Below are 15767 nucleotides of genomic sequence, written 5' to 3'. Positions count from 1 at the left end.
TCACACAATCCCATCATTAACTCACCAACTCACTCATTCCCCCACTCACTCTCACACCAATTCCATCATTAACTCACCAACTCACTCATTCCCCCCACTCACCCTCACACACCAATTCCATCATTAACTCACCAACTCACTCATTCCCCCCACTCACTCTCACACCAATTCCATCATTAACTCACCAACTCACTCATTCCCCCCACTCACTCTCACACCAATTCCATCATTAACTCACCAACTCACTCATTCCCCCACTCACTCTCACACCAATTCCATCATTAACTCACCAACTCACTCATTCCCCCCACTCACTCTCACACCAATTCCATCATTAACTCACCAACTCACTCATTCCCCCCACTCACTCTCACACCAATTCAATCATTAACTCACCAACTTACTCATTCCCCCCACTCACTCTCACACCATTCAATCATTAACTCACCAACTCACTCATTCCCCCCTCTCACACCAATTCCATCATTAACTCACCAACTCACTCATTCCCCCCACTCACTCTCACACAAATTCCATCATTAACTCACCAACTCACTCATTCCCCCACTCACTCACACACCAATTCAATCATTAACTCACCAACTCACTCATTCCCCCACTCACTCTCACACAAATTCCATCATTAACTCACCAACTCACTCATTCTCCCCACTCACTCTCACACCAATTCCATCAATAACTCACCAACTCACTCATTCCCCCCACTCACTCTCACACCAATTCAATCATTAACCCACCAACTCACTCATTCCCCCCACTCACTCACCTACTCAACCACCACACTGCAGGTCACAACACAGCTCTATAATATTCTTTTATCGCACTACTCAGCTTTGGAATTCCATCCCATCGTCTCCTTTCCCAAGTATCTATAACATTGTCCAAATAAAAATATCTATTAACTTTACAGCTATTACACCTTCAAAAGTGTAGTTTGTTGCTGGCCACCTGACATTGTGGGCCTTTGGTCCCCGTACTCAGCAATTACGATTAAAATTTATTAAATTGTAACCGATTAATCCGTTCAACGAAGCACATCGATGCAATATTTCAATACATCACAGCACTGCAAAAGATTTAGGGATTCCCCAAAATATAAGGACACTTTTTCCCCACTTTATGGTATTTAAAAAAAAAAATTCGGAGGTGCATCTTATTACCTGGTGTGCACGGGTGGATGTGGGTGGGTGTGTGCACATCGCGATGAATCTGGCAATTGAGTTCCATTCCCACTCACGGCCAACACCACTGACGGATATCTTAACTGGTCCTAGGCCTCCCCCACGTTGACTCAGCCTCAAATTAGTAACTGCTGAAGTGTGTAAACATCTCCACTGGATAGACAAAGGTGCGCGTGGTGCTGGCCACCCGCCGCCTCGTGTGGCATGCCAGCTTTCATAGGTGTTTGCTAACAGCACTTGCCCCAAACGTTTAAGGCTATATGGGGGATCTTTGCCTTCGTTTTTTGTTCCATGTGTGACCAGACATATATAATTGTTCGGACCCCGGAAACAAGTTTTTCTGTGCGTCTTACTTTCCGGGTGCGTCTTACTTTCGTGGAGGGGAGTCGTCTTACAAATCGAACGAATACAATAAGAACAGCTGAGCCACACGATACCCGCGGGGGAACCAGGGAGGGGCGTTTGGTCTGTGCCGATGTCTGCCGGGCCACGCACCTGTCCAGCCGGCCAGGCAGCGGCAGGTGCCGCTCTCCGCGTCGCAGCCATCTGCGTGGCTGCAGTCACAGCGCTCCTGACAGCCGAGTCCGAACGTCCCGTCCTCGAGAAGGAAGAAAAAATCGAGCAAAAAAAATAATTTCCTTCAGTGTGGCCCGCGCAAGGAGGGTGCGCCAGCGCAGATGAGTACGCACGGAATACCCCTCCCAGAGAGGCTCTCTCCCGAGCTCCCTTCCACCAGCAGTGAGCGTGAGCGAGCGATTTCCGGGAGCCGCAACTGCACCTTTTCCCCTCGGTGTTCACCATCGCAGCACTGGTCGGCTACAGGCGGTCAAAGAGAACACGAAACGCTGGCGTTCTGCATAAAATATCACTACAAGCTGTGTTGAAAATGCCATTTCATGTATTAGGAATGTACTTTCGGGAATTTAGAATGTTAAATGATGGCCTACATCTACGTACGTTTAACCCTGATGCACTTAAAAATGTACAGTTCTTGAATGGCATGTGTGATTCTTGTAATTAAGTTTGATGGGTCACAATAACAATTTGATGCCTGAATGCTACATATATGTACAGGATTATAAGTAAATTATTTCATGCTATTGGTAAAATTTTAACAATAACCCATTAAAATGGACCACATGACAACCGTCTGCAATAATAATGCACACCAGTTCTCAGCAGATTCCCACAGCTATCATATTAAAACCACCAGCATATCAAAATATCATCAATGGTTCCAATGAAAAAAGCACGAGTGAAGATAAACAAGCAAGATAATAAAGCATGCACATGTATAAAATATGTACTGCTTTCTGTCTGTCGTAGAAAATATTTTAGTTTCGTAGTTATCGGCATGAGGAGTGGTCAGGGAAATTCGCAAATTCGCCAATCGTCCTTTATGCATGCTTTGTCTCCAAGTTTTGGCCAGAGCTTTTATTTACATTTTTTACCGGTTTTCTCTCGGGTAAGTCCTTCATAGCAACACAACATTATAGGAAAGTTGTAGTTGATACTTGACCATAATTACGAGAGGCATCATAATCCCACGGACAGACCGATGGACAGACAAGACATACGGACGAACAGATGGACGGAAAGCGAATATATTAACCCTTTCAGCCTGAGTTGGAACGCATAAAAAAACGTGGGCATTGTTGCATTCATCTCATCTTCAAGACGCCGAACTCATGTGCGTGCGCGGTGCGGCGGGGAGAGGGCAAGCACGCTCACAGGGCACGGCACGTCGCAGTGTTCGCCACGCCAGCCCGCACCGCAGGTGCACTCCCCGGTGAGCGGGCTGCACGACGCGCCGTTGGCACAGGAGCACGACGCGTTGCAGGCAAGGCCCCAGGTCCCGCTGGAGCACGGGATGGAGCAGTCCACGCCCTGCCACCCTGCATGCGCAGCATCGTCACGGTGCCGAAATGTTAACGAGCTCGCCTGGCATGCAGGAGGTCGTGGTTTGATCCGACCCTAACGCCTGCTGTATGTTTGGAGTTTGTGGTGTGTCTCTCTCCCCCGTGGTCGCGTGGATCCTTCTACAGGTTCTCCGGTGTTCCCCTCCACATTTAGAATCGACACGCGTTTAGAGTATTTGGTTGATATACATTTCCAAGTGATGATAATCCACTTCGTTGAGCTATCATTTGTGGCCAGGTCGCTTCTTATCTAATAAATAAAAAGTTTAAATCGATTTATTTCGGTTTTTTTCCGTAAGTATATTCCAAACGAGGGCCACCTCTGGACTTATATCCCAGTCCAGAGGTAGCTGGTTCAGTTTCACCTCCCAGCACGGCAGCTGAAAACAATGGGCCAAGTTTCTCAGTTCCCCTTGCTGCTTGTCCAATCTAGCAGCATAAATGAGTCATCCAAGTAAGTCGATCGGCTGGTCACGCAGGATGTATAAAGCGTGGGTAACCCCTGTCTTGACCAAGATGCCTGGTCAGCAGGAGAGAATAGGCCACAATTACCATCTGAATGGGCTCTCCAGATTCCTTGCTTGTTGAGTCCCTTCACCAGCAATGGCGTGAATAAGCAAGTATATGGCTGAAATTTGTATGGTGGCATTTAACATTTGACTGTACGTATTAAAATTGCTAATTACCACGCACATTAGATCGTGCAACAAATCTCTGTAAATAATGGAAGAAACTTAAGTTGGGGCCTTCTTGGTACTTGAGAAATTGTCTGGGGATATCTGGAGGTGTGTGCCTGGGCTGTTAGGTGGTCAAGTGATGGCAGTAGTAGAGCAATGACCATATTCTTGAATCTATTTGTACAGAGTTTTGATTGTTATCTCCTCGTTTGGGTGGGGGTTTTTCTGCTTAATCCCAATTTCTTTCCGTATCCCACTTAACGTTTGAATTTGACAAACATGCAAAAGTATGACTCTCCTGGAAACGAGCCTTAGAACTCTGACGTTTCCCGAGATGAACAAAGGGCATTTAGTTTTATTTCGATTTCGCTCACGAAACAGCCATTGGTCACTTTCACAGTTTCAGAATTTCTTCATTACAATTTCCGTGATAGAAGGTAGCTTAAGCGATGTCCGTCATGTTCACTCACCACTGCCGCAGATGCACGACCCATCCATGGGTGAGCAGACACCTTTGTTCCTGCAGGTGCAGGAGGATGAGCAATTTGCTCCATAGGACCCGGAGTCACAAGGCTGGGAGCAATCCGCACCCTGGTACACAAACAAACATAAGGGAATATATTCATCACTCATCATCATCAATCTTGGTCAATCCGAATGAAGGTCTCCCTACGCTCCTGTTATCTCTCATGATTCTGCAATGCAATAATCGACAAACCGCCAGCAAACGAGCCGATTTCATCACCGCCACCTTCTCAGCGGACGTCTTCTCAAGCGTATTTCATTCCTTGGCTTACACTTTGTCATTATTCTTAACCATGGTCCATCATCCCTTGCAGAAACATGACCTACCCAAGCACACTTACTTTTCTTAACCGTTTGAATTATGCCATTAACCTGCGAATGTTCCCAAATTCACGTGTTCCTCTTAATCTCTTTCTCAAAGTAGTTGCAGGCATATATTAATGTACTGCATTTTTCCTTTGATGATGGTGATGATGTATTACCAGCAGCTATTTTGTATTCACCGCTGGATGAAGGCCTCCCCCTGCCATCACCATCCCTCACGGTTCTGCAATGCTGAAATCCGCATCACTCCAGCACTTGAACCTATCTGACAGCTCCATCTCAACGGTAGTCATCCTCGCAGACACGTCCCATCAAGTAGCTGCCACACCAGCTTGAGCAGGACACATCGCGAACATCGTCTCACGTGTTCACTCGCAACTACTTTTCTCAACATTAATTTCGAGCATACTCGTGCTTAGTGCATGAAATAAGAATTTCTTCATTTCGCTTGTTGTGATGACGTTGATGCCAATGACGATGAAAACGATAATAATACAGATAATAAAGATGCAAACATTTATTTTTCTGCTCTAATTTCGGCACAACAAACCAAGCCAATCGGAAAACCATTCATATAAGTAATGCATTTTCAATATCAAATTTATGACATTGTATACTTCATAAAAAGCAGTTTTATATAGGTATGAAATTAATTATTGTACTGTAATAATTTTAACCACAAAATCAATCGCGGTAAATAATTGCCCAGAGCCCCTCAGTAGAGGCACATGAAGTTACCTTCTAAGTTTCAAGCAAATTATCACTGCAAATTATTTTGCAGGCATAAACACGTCGCTCAAAAAACTCTTATTACTGTCTCTGCAATTTGTCGCACGCTCGCCACACAATGCTTTACTGGGCAGAGCCTTTGCCGGCTTGCCCAGAGCAATTAACTGATATTGCAGCACCTGCATAATTGCCACTAGCTAATAAAAGTGACACTCGAGGGATTTTCCGCGGCATAATGAGTGTCGGCGAGCCGCAGACGTGCAGGAGAGCCACCTTAGCAGGTTTGACGTACTTAAAACCGCGGCGACGCTTCCGTGGCGCAGTCATTATCTCCAACGCTACGGGGCATTATGCACTTGGGGATGGCTGTTACGGGGACAGCCGCAGCTGACAGCAAAAATTCCCAATAATACGTTGCGGTTTCTTTTTCAACCCCCACCACTGCTTGGGATAGCGAAATGTGTGAAATCGAGAGAGGTGGAAGCCCGACTTGCGTTTGTATGTAGGAGTGGTGTATGTTGAACTTCTTTCGCACCGTACGTAGACAACAGTGCTACGTAGTCAACCGTTTGCCCTTCTCCTTCTGAGAATTTTTTCGGAGCCAACACTTGCTGGTGGGATTGTTTAATTCCAAATACTGTCGAGAAACATTACATTCATATATACACAAAAAAATACCCAACCAAAGAACATTTATTTTAACAAGTCTGAGACAGGTGGGAATAAATAAATAAATAAATGGATGCAATTCAAACCTTATGTGGGCCACGAGTCCGCAATATGTAACAGATTACATTGAACAGGGACCTTTGCAAAAGTTTTTTTTTTAGGTGAGAACTTTGGAAGGTCGTTGCCGATGCATGCACTACATGAAAAAAAACCCGGCCTGTCTCAAAGTCACCTCGAGAAAAAGACTCTGAACTTACGGTCGCCAACAGAAGTTCATTAGTACTCTGTGGTGGCATCCGGCAGCTGAGTGGCTGAAATAATGGGATGATTGTAATTAGGTTCACGTTTTTCTGTAAATGGACACCAAATGTCTGACACACCGACCCCTTTGGCTTTTCATGCTGATACTTGTAAGCTACTGAAATCAACAGTCCTCGTCAGTTATCCAAGTTCCACTTAAACTATGACCAGAATTATAAAAAGAATCACGTAAACTTAAATGCATTACGAATTTAACGCAAGTTGACTCATCGGTTAGGTTAATGAAAATTAGACAGCTTAACCTTTAAAAAAAATGGTTTCGTCAAGTGACGAAACTAATCATGTACCGCCAGCAGTGCCCTACATCTGAAATAATGTGTGAGCATGTGTAGTTCGAAACGTGTGGCCAACCCTCAATTTCATTGATTCCTGTCAACATTCTCTGAACCTGCCATTGTTTGGTATTTTAAACAAGCAGCATGTCAGCAGGTTGTGGATTTGGCGAGGACTAAAATAAAGTTAAGCAATGCACCGCGATGTGTTTTCGGGTTGTATCCCACGTTGTCCGTCCGTCACGACGCTCAACGTTTCACTCCGTGTGTTGGGAGCTTCTTCATAAAACGTTTTGATTCAGTTTCTCACAGCTGTACAACACGACCACGATGATCTGCGTAACATATGTTAAGCTTTGCATGCTACTGGGCTACAATTCATGGGCTTGGGTTCATACGTTAATGAACTCTAGTTTGCATGCAGAACTCAATACATCAAAATGACCCCGAGCTCTTTTGCCAAAACACACCGTGTAAGACGTTTGGCAGCCCAGGTCACCGGTAACGAATAAGCAAACAAATAAATCAAAGTTGTATTTTCGCACGGATACATGTAAATACTCTACACACAAAATGTACGTCCGTTTGTTAAAAAAATAAAATCACGCTCTCTGTCTGTTATTAACACACACTTGAACGTCCTTCTGTAATTCCCGTCGCAGCGTTACATTTGTCCGGCGATAACATTGTGCCCATCAGGGAGATCACAGCAGCGTGCCCGGACCGTAACGTTTCAATCACTGGCCGGCGAGGACGCGCCGGGCACTCTATCGAACGCGGGGCAGATTGCCACGGTTAAGGCTGTCACTTCAGTTAACCATCACTCGTTGCTGATGCCAACAGCGGAAAACGCCCCCACCTCCTCCTGCCCCTCTCCAATGTCTGGTCGCCCCCCCCCACCCACCATTGTCTGCTGTAGTGGCTGCTGAAAAAAATTCCCCCCCAAACCATAACCAGTGGCAACTTTATTACCACACGGTATAAATAACAGCATTTCCACTGATCATACCGCTGCAGTTCCATTATTACTCGTGATTGTTTTATTTAATTTAAAACTGCATTGTAAAGCTGTACTGCTGCTGTTGTTGTGCTATGAGCGTTCATTGCTTCCCTCCACTACGCTCACAGCATACTTTGCATTTAGACTGACCGATATACCATTAAGCAAAGCGTGGGGTCGTATGTGAACACAGGCCACAATTTGTACATCAACGTTTACAAACGCATAAAAAAGCGAACCGTGACAACGTGGAATTACGTTGCCAGATGCAGAGAGAAAGTTTCACTGTATCGGAGGTAACAAAAAAATCACGGGCAACCCGTTTCGCCATGCAAAGCAGGTGCGCTGTACGTTGCAATTAACATCTCAAGAGCAAGATTGTGAGTGCAAGACTGTAAATGTAACACCACACACGCAATTTCACCGGCCACAAAACGTCCTTGGCGGTGTGCGCGCAATGTCAAGCAAGCCACAAATCCCTGCCTAGGAACCCAGCAACGACAACGTGACATGACTGGCGCTAATCGCGTCGATGACTAATTAACGAGAGCCCCGGGGGTGACAGGGCCCAACAGATGTAGGTTAGCCGCGATAATGACTGAAACGTCACGGAATGTCATTTGCGTGCGCCAGCCTGCGCCGGGCGCCACAACGTGTCAATATCGGAGGGTAGACGATCTCTCACAGCTGCGCGGTGGTTGCGGGCGCAGACGGCTGCCCGCGCTGATTAGGGGCACGAGAGCGTTGCTGTGGCCTGCATCCTCATGCCTCGAGATGATTCACGCATGCACACAAGAGCCCTCTGCTCCCCGCTCGGCGTCACGCGTAGAGAGGTGACACGCGCGACGCAATACCTTTGGGACCGAACAGTTAGGTGTATTTTAAATATTAAGAAGATCACGATGTATGTTGAATTTTTTTTTGCGCGCCGTACGTCGCCAACCGTGCTCATCCGAGGTGGTGATGATGATCGTGATAGAAGTACCGGTGAGAATAAGAATGATGATGATGGTGATGATAAGAAGATTCTTCTTCTTCTTACAGAATTCAATTTTCGACACGAAGTGACGGTGAGGTTTTGGTCGATGTCTAGTTTACACGCTCTATTCTCGGAAGAAATCGAGAGCTAAACTCAGTTCTCAGTTTGATGGATACGTTTGATGGCTTTTTTTTCCTTTGCCACTTTTAAAACAATCAACATTCCCACAACTTGGTGCAAGCGTAGGGAGAATCTTATGTAAGCATATTGATTCGATAACAAGCAGCGTTGTGTATACAAAGTTTAAAGTGAATAACGTCAACTCCTTAGCGCCCATTAGTTCACAACAGCCCAGCGAGGATGCCTTGGAAGCCTGCGGATTTTAATGGGGTTGGGGGCTTTTAAGGCGGTTGACAGATATGAACCAAATTCCTTTTTTTGCTGCAAGCAGAAAGAGGAATATGCCCGAACTTAGCCAAATGAGACAAGCTTGGCTTAGCTTATGCTTGTGGGCCCCCCACCCCCTTACACCCCCCCTCCGTCTCGCACATTCACACCCCGAGTCGCCCGTCTCTGCTGCCAAAAGTGTGGCTTGCTAATGCTGACGCACAGATGCAGCATACTTATTAGGGCTTCACAAGCGAGGTGCATTTCAAAGCTTATATATAAAAAAATACCCCCCCCCCCGACTATACAAGGTGAATAAATCAGTGTGGGGAGGGTGGGTGGGAGGAGGTGGAAGAAAGAAAACAGGCGTGGAGCATATACACACAAGGCTTAATGGATTTTATTTTGCATTTAGCTGCCAAGGTTAAATACCAGCGCTGTTTGTTTGCGGTTCAACTTCAGAATCAAAATAACCGTGCGACAGCTTGGATTGAAGTGCAGTTGCACATGGCCAAGTTTCCTCGCCCCTACATTTTACCATCATGCAAACACAACGTGTAATGAGAAGGATGAAGCAAAACATGGCAATAATTAAGCATTCAAAGTCTTCCAGTTGTCCACGCAGTGGAAACCTAATCACGTGAGTGTGCGGACTGGAAAACGTTACGCAAATAATTATGGGTCAGCTACTTGAACACGTTACAAAAGAGCAAATTAAAATATTATGAAAAGGCCCCTGCAAAGTTTTATAAATTGAGTATGCGCATTGCAATACATCGGTGATTTCAGGTCGATTTAAGGGCAAGTTCAAGAGGTCATCATGGCCAATGCCTAGAATGTCACCGCAACTCGCTAGGGCCTCTATCATTTCACTAGGTGCTGGAGTTGTTGTAAAGTTGATACCTGACCATCAGGGTCCTCTCTTACAGCATCCCATCATGTGGCTCTAGTCTCCCCTTGCTTGCCAACCTTTGAATGCGCTCCAATGTCGAATTCAGAATCCTGCCCTCCACTATTCTATGCATGTGTCCCATCCTCCACATCGGTCTTTTCACGTTTTTTTTTATCAACAACATTGTATTGTAATGTTCTATACTTAACTACGAAGTTTATTTTTTTTGTTACCCTATCCTTTCATTCAATTCCTGGAAACCGTCTGCAGGCAACAACATTCAAAGCCTAGATGCATACTCTCTAGTTGTGTTTGTCAAGTAGAGCTCTCCGCCAGTACAGCAACATTGAACGGGTGGCCTTCATCTCTTCCCAAGTGTTTCACATAACTCTGGAGGGGGGGGGGGAAGTGGGGGGGGAAGTCCAGCGGTCTTGTTTGGGGGTCAACCAGATCAAAAAGGTTGCGAGACACTGCCATACACGAATGCACTATCGAGCAATGAACTGAATGGGTTATGTGCACGTAGAGTATGCATTTTAATAAGTAATGCTGTGGAAATCTTTGGAGTACGTTTAATTGAACATAATCAAAGCTGCCAAATCCTTATTCTTAGTTCCAGATCAGTGACACAGTAACAGACATTGCACTTTCGCAGCGATCCAGTTGCTGTTTTATTCATGGAGTGCCGGTGGTAAAAATTTATGCAATGGAAAGTTAATTAATGCCGCATTAACACCCTGCTTAAATGCATTATGTATTACATATGCTTTAACCAAAGTAGATTAGCATTCTGGGTTTGCACTAGCAGAGAATTTTAATTGTAGTGTGTTTTTTTTATCACGCAAATTGTACATGTACAACATCTGAATGGATTGTGTTTGTGAACATGAGAAGCATGGCATTGCTGTTTATTGAGTTTTCAAGTTGTGATTTAATTTTGTAAGAAATGTAAAAAAGAGAAACGGGATACATGGTATGATGTATGTTGAACCTTTTTTTTCGCACTGTACGTAACCAACCGTGGCTAATCGGAGATGCAGGGGAAAGACAGCAAACTAAACATAATCCAGAGGTCGCCGATTCAATGTCCCGGCGTGGTAAATACACATGGGCAGGTTGTGAAATGTGTGATAGAGTAGAAGAATATCACACATACCAGTGAGAGGGGGGAACCACATGCAAATCATTTCTCTTGAGCGGTGTATTGTATTCTTAGGTTTTTTTCGGTAAAGTCACGTAGGTAAAACATTAAAAAGTTAAATAAAATAAAAATCACGACGTTTCGGAGGCAACATAAGATTCCGTCTTCAGGTGGGACCGTCACAGCCACGACAGCTGTATCAAGTAAATGAGAGATTGCAGGAGCTACCACTCCGTTTATATAATGGTTGGAGAAGGTGGTGGGGCAAGGGCCGCAACTTTTATTAATATGGTAAGGTGAGGCTTAAGAGGGTGAGCCTTTGTTATGGAGAGGTACGGTTTGTGAATCAACCTGTGACAGGGAGACAACCACTAAACATGGTATTGTATTAGTATTACGACAAAACGTTGACGTTTAATGTCCCAGACATACTTACCGATTTCCTACGATAGTTACCTCAAAAGAGGATAAGCCTGAGAAAACCAGGACAGATGGCAAACTAGAAACACGTCACGGGACTGAGACGGGCAGGTTGCAGAAACAGGTATTGGAGTGCCACCCGTAAGGCAATGCTGGCTGCGTTGACAGCGAATCACATTGTCAGCTGACTCACCCAGTGACCTGGTACACAGTGAATGTGGTGTGCATATAGAGGAAGCAGGCGAGGGAGCTGAAGCTGTTCCATATGACAACAAATCTGAGCCGAGGCGCTAAGGAAAGGAAGCCGTGACAGAAAATGAGACGGACTTTGCCCAGCAGTGGGAAGTTACAGGCTGACAACAAAAATCAAGGTCAGGGCTTTAAACAACCTCAAGGCAAAACACAGCTCAACTCTTTGGGGCCACATAATTGGCACGAGGTGGGAGCAGGGAGCATATTGGAGTGACAGCATGGCTATGGCGCATGGTGGAGGTGACAGTACGAGTGTGGGGCATGGTGGAGGTGACGGTACGAGTATGGGGCATGGTGGAGGTGACAGCATGGCTATGGCGCATGGTGGAGGTGACAGTACGAGTATGGGGCATGGTGGAGGTTACATCACGAGTATGGGGCATGGTGGAGGTGACAGTACGAGTATGGGCATGGTGGAGGTGACGGTACGAGTATGGGGCATGGTGGAGGTTACATCACGGCTATGAGGCATGGATGCTCGTCTACCTTGTATCCGGGCGCACACATGCAGCGGCCTGTCACGTGCTGGCAGTCGGCCCCATTCTGGCAGGAGCACACCTGGGCGCAGGCTTCCCCGTAGAAGCCAGGCGAGCAGGTCTCGTTGCAGTAGAGGCCGGCCCAGCCCAGCTGCATGTGCACTCCCCTGACATGGGTGGCAGCTTCGTGCGCACGAATCGGGAGGCGGCGAGTCGAGGGCACGTTGCGTCAGTGCGTGCGGAGTGTAAGTCGGTGGAGGGTTCAGGGTCGTGGAGAGGTCACGGCAAGTGCAGACAGAGAGTGAGAGAAACAACATAAAACATTCAGCGTCAGTTATGTTATTATTTGACAATGTTTGTGGCGGGAAGCACAAGAGAAAAGGATGGCCTCGTGATAGTGTGTGGTCTTTGGTGACAATGCACAGCCGTGCACTCTTACAAAGAGGGCACACAACAGACCACATGATCATGAATTTCACAAAGGTATGACCCTGACTGAGTCCTTTTTTTGTAAAACTTAAAAAGCAAAGCTACCTTTAGCCTGGTCGGTGAATGAATCGTTGTTATAGGGCTTGGGCTGTGAAGAAGCGAGGTGGTGGCACTTCAATGGATCTTCACACTAACTGTGTGGACCTTGAGCGTCACAACCCGGTGTGTGTGTAGGTGTCTTCTCTGGGTGCTCTGGATGTCTTTCCCTCCCCTGCATGGCATGAAAACTGATCAATGCATTTGGCCGAACGTAACAATGCAGGAATCTCGTGAGAAAGATTCTTGACACTCCGTGATGCTGGTTGAATTGCTAAACAATACCGAACATACACAAAACATACACTTGACTTTATTTGTATTTTTCTGACCTGTTTTGCAATATTTTAAAGACTGTCTTCAAATGAGCTACGAAAACAGGTTAAATCATGTATCTACTCTGCACTGATGTTGCCTTGGTGCGATCCCTAGGACACTGGACTCGCAATCCAGAGGTCGCCGGCAGATCGAACCGGCGCGGCGATTGAAACAACGGTGCAGGTCTCCCAAATCCTCCCCCGCCACTGCCTCTGTCCACCGAGCAATATGAAAGGGTACAACCACCACAAACGGTCAATCTGCAGGTTGGGATGAAGTGTGGGTTCTCGCACCTCTTCCAAGACGTCTGGCCAGCGTGTGAAGAGAAGGCCAAATACACGACAGAGGGGTTTCTCTAGTCGCCCATCCGCAAGCAGCGGTGTGAGCATAAAGCTGTGAGGGATTCACCTTGACTTTTACTCCGCTGCAATTGAGACATTGTCCATTGCGTTGGAGGCTAGTAGATGTAATATAAAACAGCAGCGCGTGGGCAGAAAGTATTGCTGTTCTCGAGGAGTGCTTCCTTTGTAGAATTTTGCACGCCGCAGCCATGGGACAAAATAATGGATTTAAAATTGGGGAGGGGGAAATGTTGGCCCCGCATTGCTAAGAGCAAAAATCTTGTTTGCTATCGAACCATTCTACCAGAGAAATAAATAGTGCATTCAACAAAGAACTATCCATGACCAGAAAAAAAAATCACATCTGCGTGTTAATTAGTGGAAGACGTATGTGTAACAAATACATTCACTTCAGTTGCGCGTTTCCACTTTCACACTGAATGCAAAAAATCTGCTCAAAGATGTCAAACATCTCTGGCCTGTTTCGCAAAAAATAACAAGGGATAGAAATTCCAAAAGATTCATGCAAAATAACCAATCTTCTATGAATCTAAATTAAACTTAAAGTTGAGACTGTGTTGGCAGTCGTGTACAACCACAATTTAAATAATTCACCACCTTCATCAACAGCACTGCATCTCATCGCAAAAAATAAACACTGCGCTGACATCTTGGGCATTGACCCTTCTTCAGAGGAGAGAGCACAGACAAGAATGACTCACTTGCAGCGACTTGTAATGTTAAATGCGACCTCCATCTACATGCCAGTCAATCTGTCCGCTGCTTTCTTTGATTCAGGGCCGTCGTAATGCTTTTGATGAATGTGGTGATTTATTTTACTAGCGTGCAGGTTTTCGCAGTTGTGCTCTGTGGAGCTCTATTATGTGCTTTCGGATTGTGGCATATTTTGTTTCTGAATGATGCCCGACGTTTTGATCCAATTGGACGCAGTTGGCCAAAAACGCTCTCTCAACACGCAGAGCCAACCCATTGGATATCGCGCCCAACGACACGCGGCACGACTCGGACACCCCAGAGAGCGGTGAGCTTTGTTTATCGCCCTTGAAATAACGCTGAAGTTGCAGCGAAGACATGAAACCACAACGCACTGCCAACTCGGACGCCTTCCTGAAAAAAAAGTAACGGAATACCCAGCAAGTGATGGTCAGAGACGATGGGCAAATTCATGGGTGGAAAACAACGGTTGAAAACAACGGGGGGTTGTTTTCCACCAATTTCAGCTACCCCCCCCTCTCTCTCCCTCGACACCAACCCTCCCCCACAGGGGCGATGGGCACGGTGCCCTGGACATGAGCCGCCAAAGACAGCTGCAAGCGGCTGCTTTGCCCAATCGTCGCCTCCTGTCAATGCTGGGGCCACGCACGCGCAGCGCATAAAGGGGAACTTGTGCGATGGAAACGCGTCGTTAGCGGGGGGCGCCCGGCGCCGCTGTAAACAAGCGTCGGCTTGGCTCGAGGTGGCTTCACGGGAGGGCTCAGGCGAGCAGGCATTGGCAGGCACAGCTGCACGCGTAACTCGCCTTCACAGCTCTGTGTGTGCATGTGTTCACAAAGTGCCACGCAGTCTGGGATTGTGTATTTATCGGTGGAGTGAAATGACATTTGTCTTCATAATTTCAACTACTGTTGCCCTGTATGTAAAACACAATATTGTTTATGAACACTTTTAGCTGTTATATTTAAGGTGAAGGAAACCGAAGGGAGATTAATAAAAAAAATATATAAGTTGAAGCACATGTAAGCAAACTATTACGTGCGTGAGTTTTTTTTTAAATCATGATACCCATTACACAGATAATCCTCGCTGCATGACTTTTCTAATTAGAGTCAAGTTCCTTTTTAAGCCTTGTGGTTAACAATGCCATTGTGTGATAGCGGCAATTCACATTTCTGTGACTCGCGAGGGCTTTCTTTGTGGCCAGGTCGCCAATCCCTGGCTATTACATATAGCTTTGTGGCCTAAGCTCTCTTGGAGCCTCCCCAGAGTATTCCATTTCATTAACAGGCCGATTCCACTGCGGCCTTTCTGAGTAAATAATGCCACCAGGGAAACACCAACAAAACCCAATAGTGCTGTTTTATAATGCTGCTCAGGAGAGATTGAATTCTATGCTTTTTTCTGCTGTTATTTGTTTGGCATTTGTTTGGCAAGGAATGTGGAATGAGCTGCCAGTGTTAGCCGGTACATTGCTTTGAGAATAAACACTTGTGCATTACGCAGATGGATGCAGCATTATGGAAATGTACGACTGTGTTTGGGTTTGTATTTCGGAGGGCAGGAGGGCGCACCACAAATTTACGTGTGTCCCTCATGAGCACATTTCTGTGGAGGCGGCTTCGTGTTGGACGTCCGTGGACTGCCGGTCTTTGTACGATTA

The 15767-nt window shown here is 46.1% G+C and overlaps 1 protein-coding gene across 1 annotated transcript in view; it reads right to left on the bottom strand.

Moving 5' to 3' along the window:
* LOC121852067 (multiple epidermal growth factor-like domains protein 10) overlaps positions 1-15767 on the bottom strand; it is a 55403-nt gene that overhangs the window by 22638 nt on the left and 16998 nt on the right. The window contains 5 exon segments of the mRNA XM_042346181.1: positions 1698-1800; positions 2934-3097; positions 4269-4389; positions 12196-12343; positions 12345-12368. Of these exon segments, the coding sequence (XP_042202115.1) occupies positions 1698-1800; positions 2934-3097; positions 4269-4389; positions 12196-12343; positions 12345-12368 (560 nt within the window).

This window comes from Callorhinchus milii, unplaced genomic scaffold, assembly GCF_018977255.1.
Source record: "Callorhinchus milii isolate IMCB2004 unplaced genomic scaffold, IMCB_Cmil_1.0 Scaffold381, whole genome shotgun sequence".
NCBI classification, from domain to species: Eukaryota; Metazoa; Chordata; class Chondrichthyes; order Chimaeriformes; family Callorhinchidae; genus Callorhinchus; species Callorhinchus milii.
Note: the sequence above shows the minus strand (reverse complement) of the source record. Positions and strands in the feature narration are given on the sequence as shown.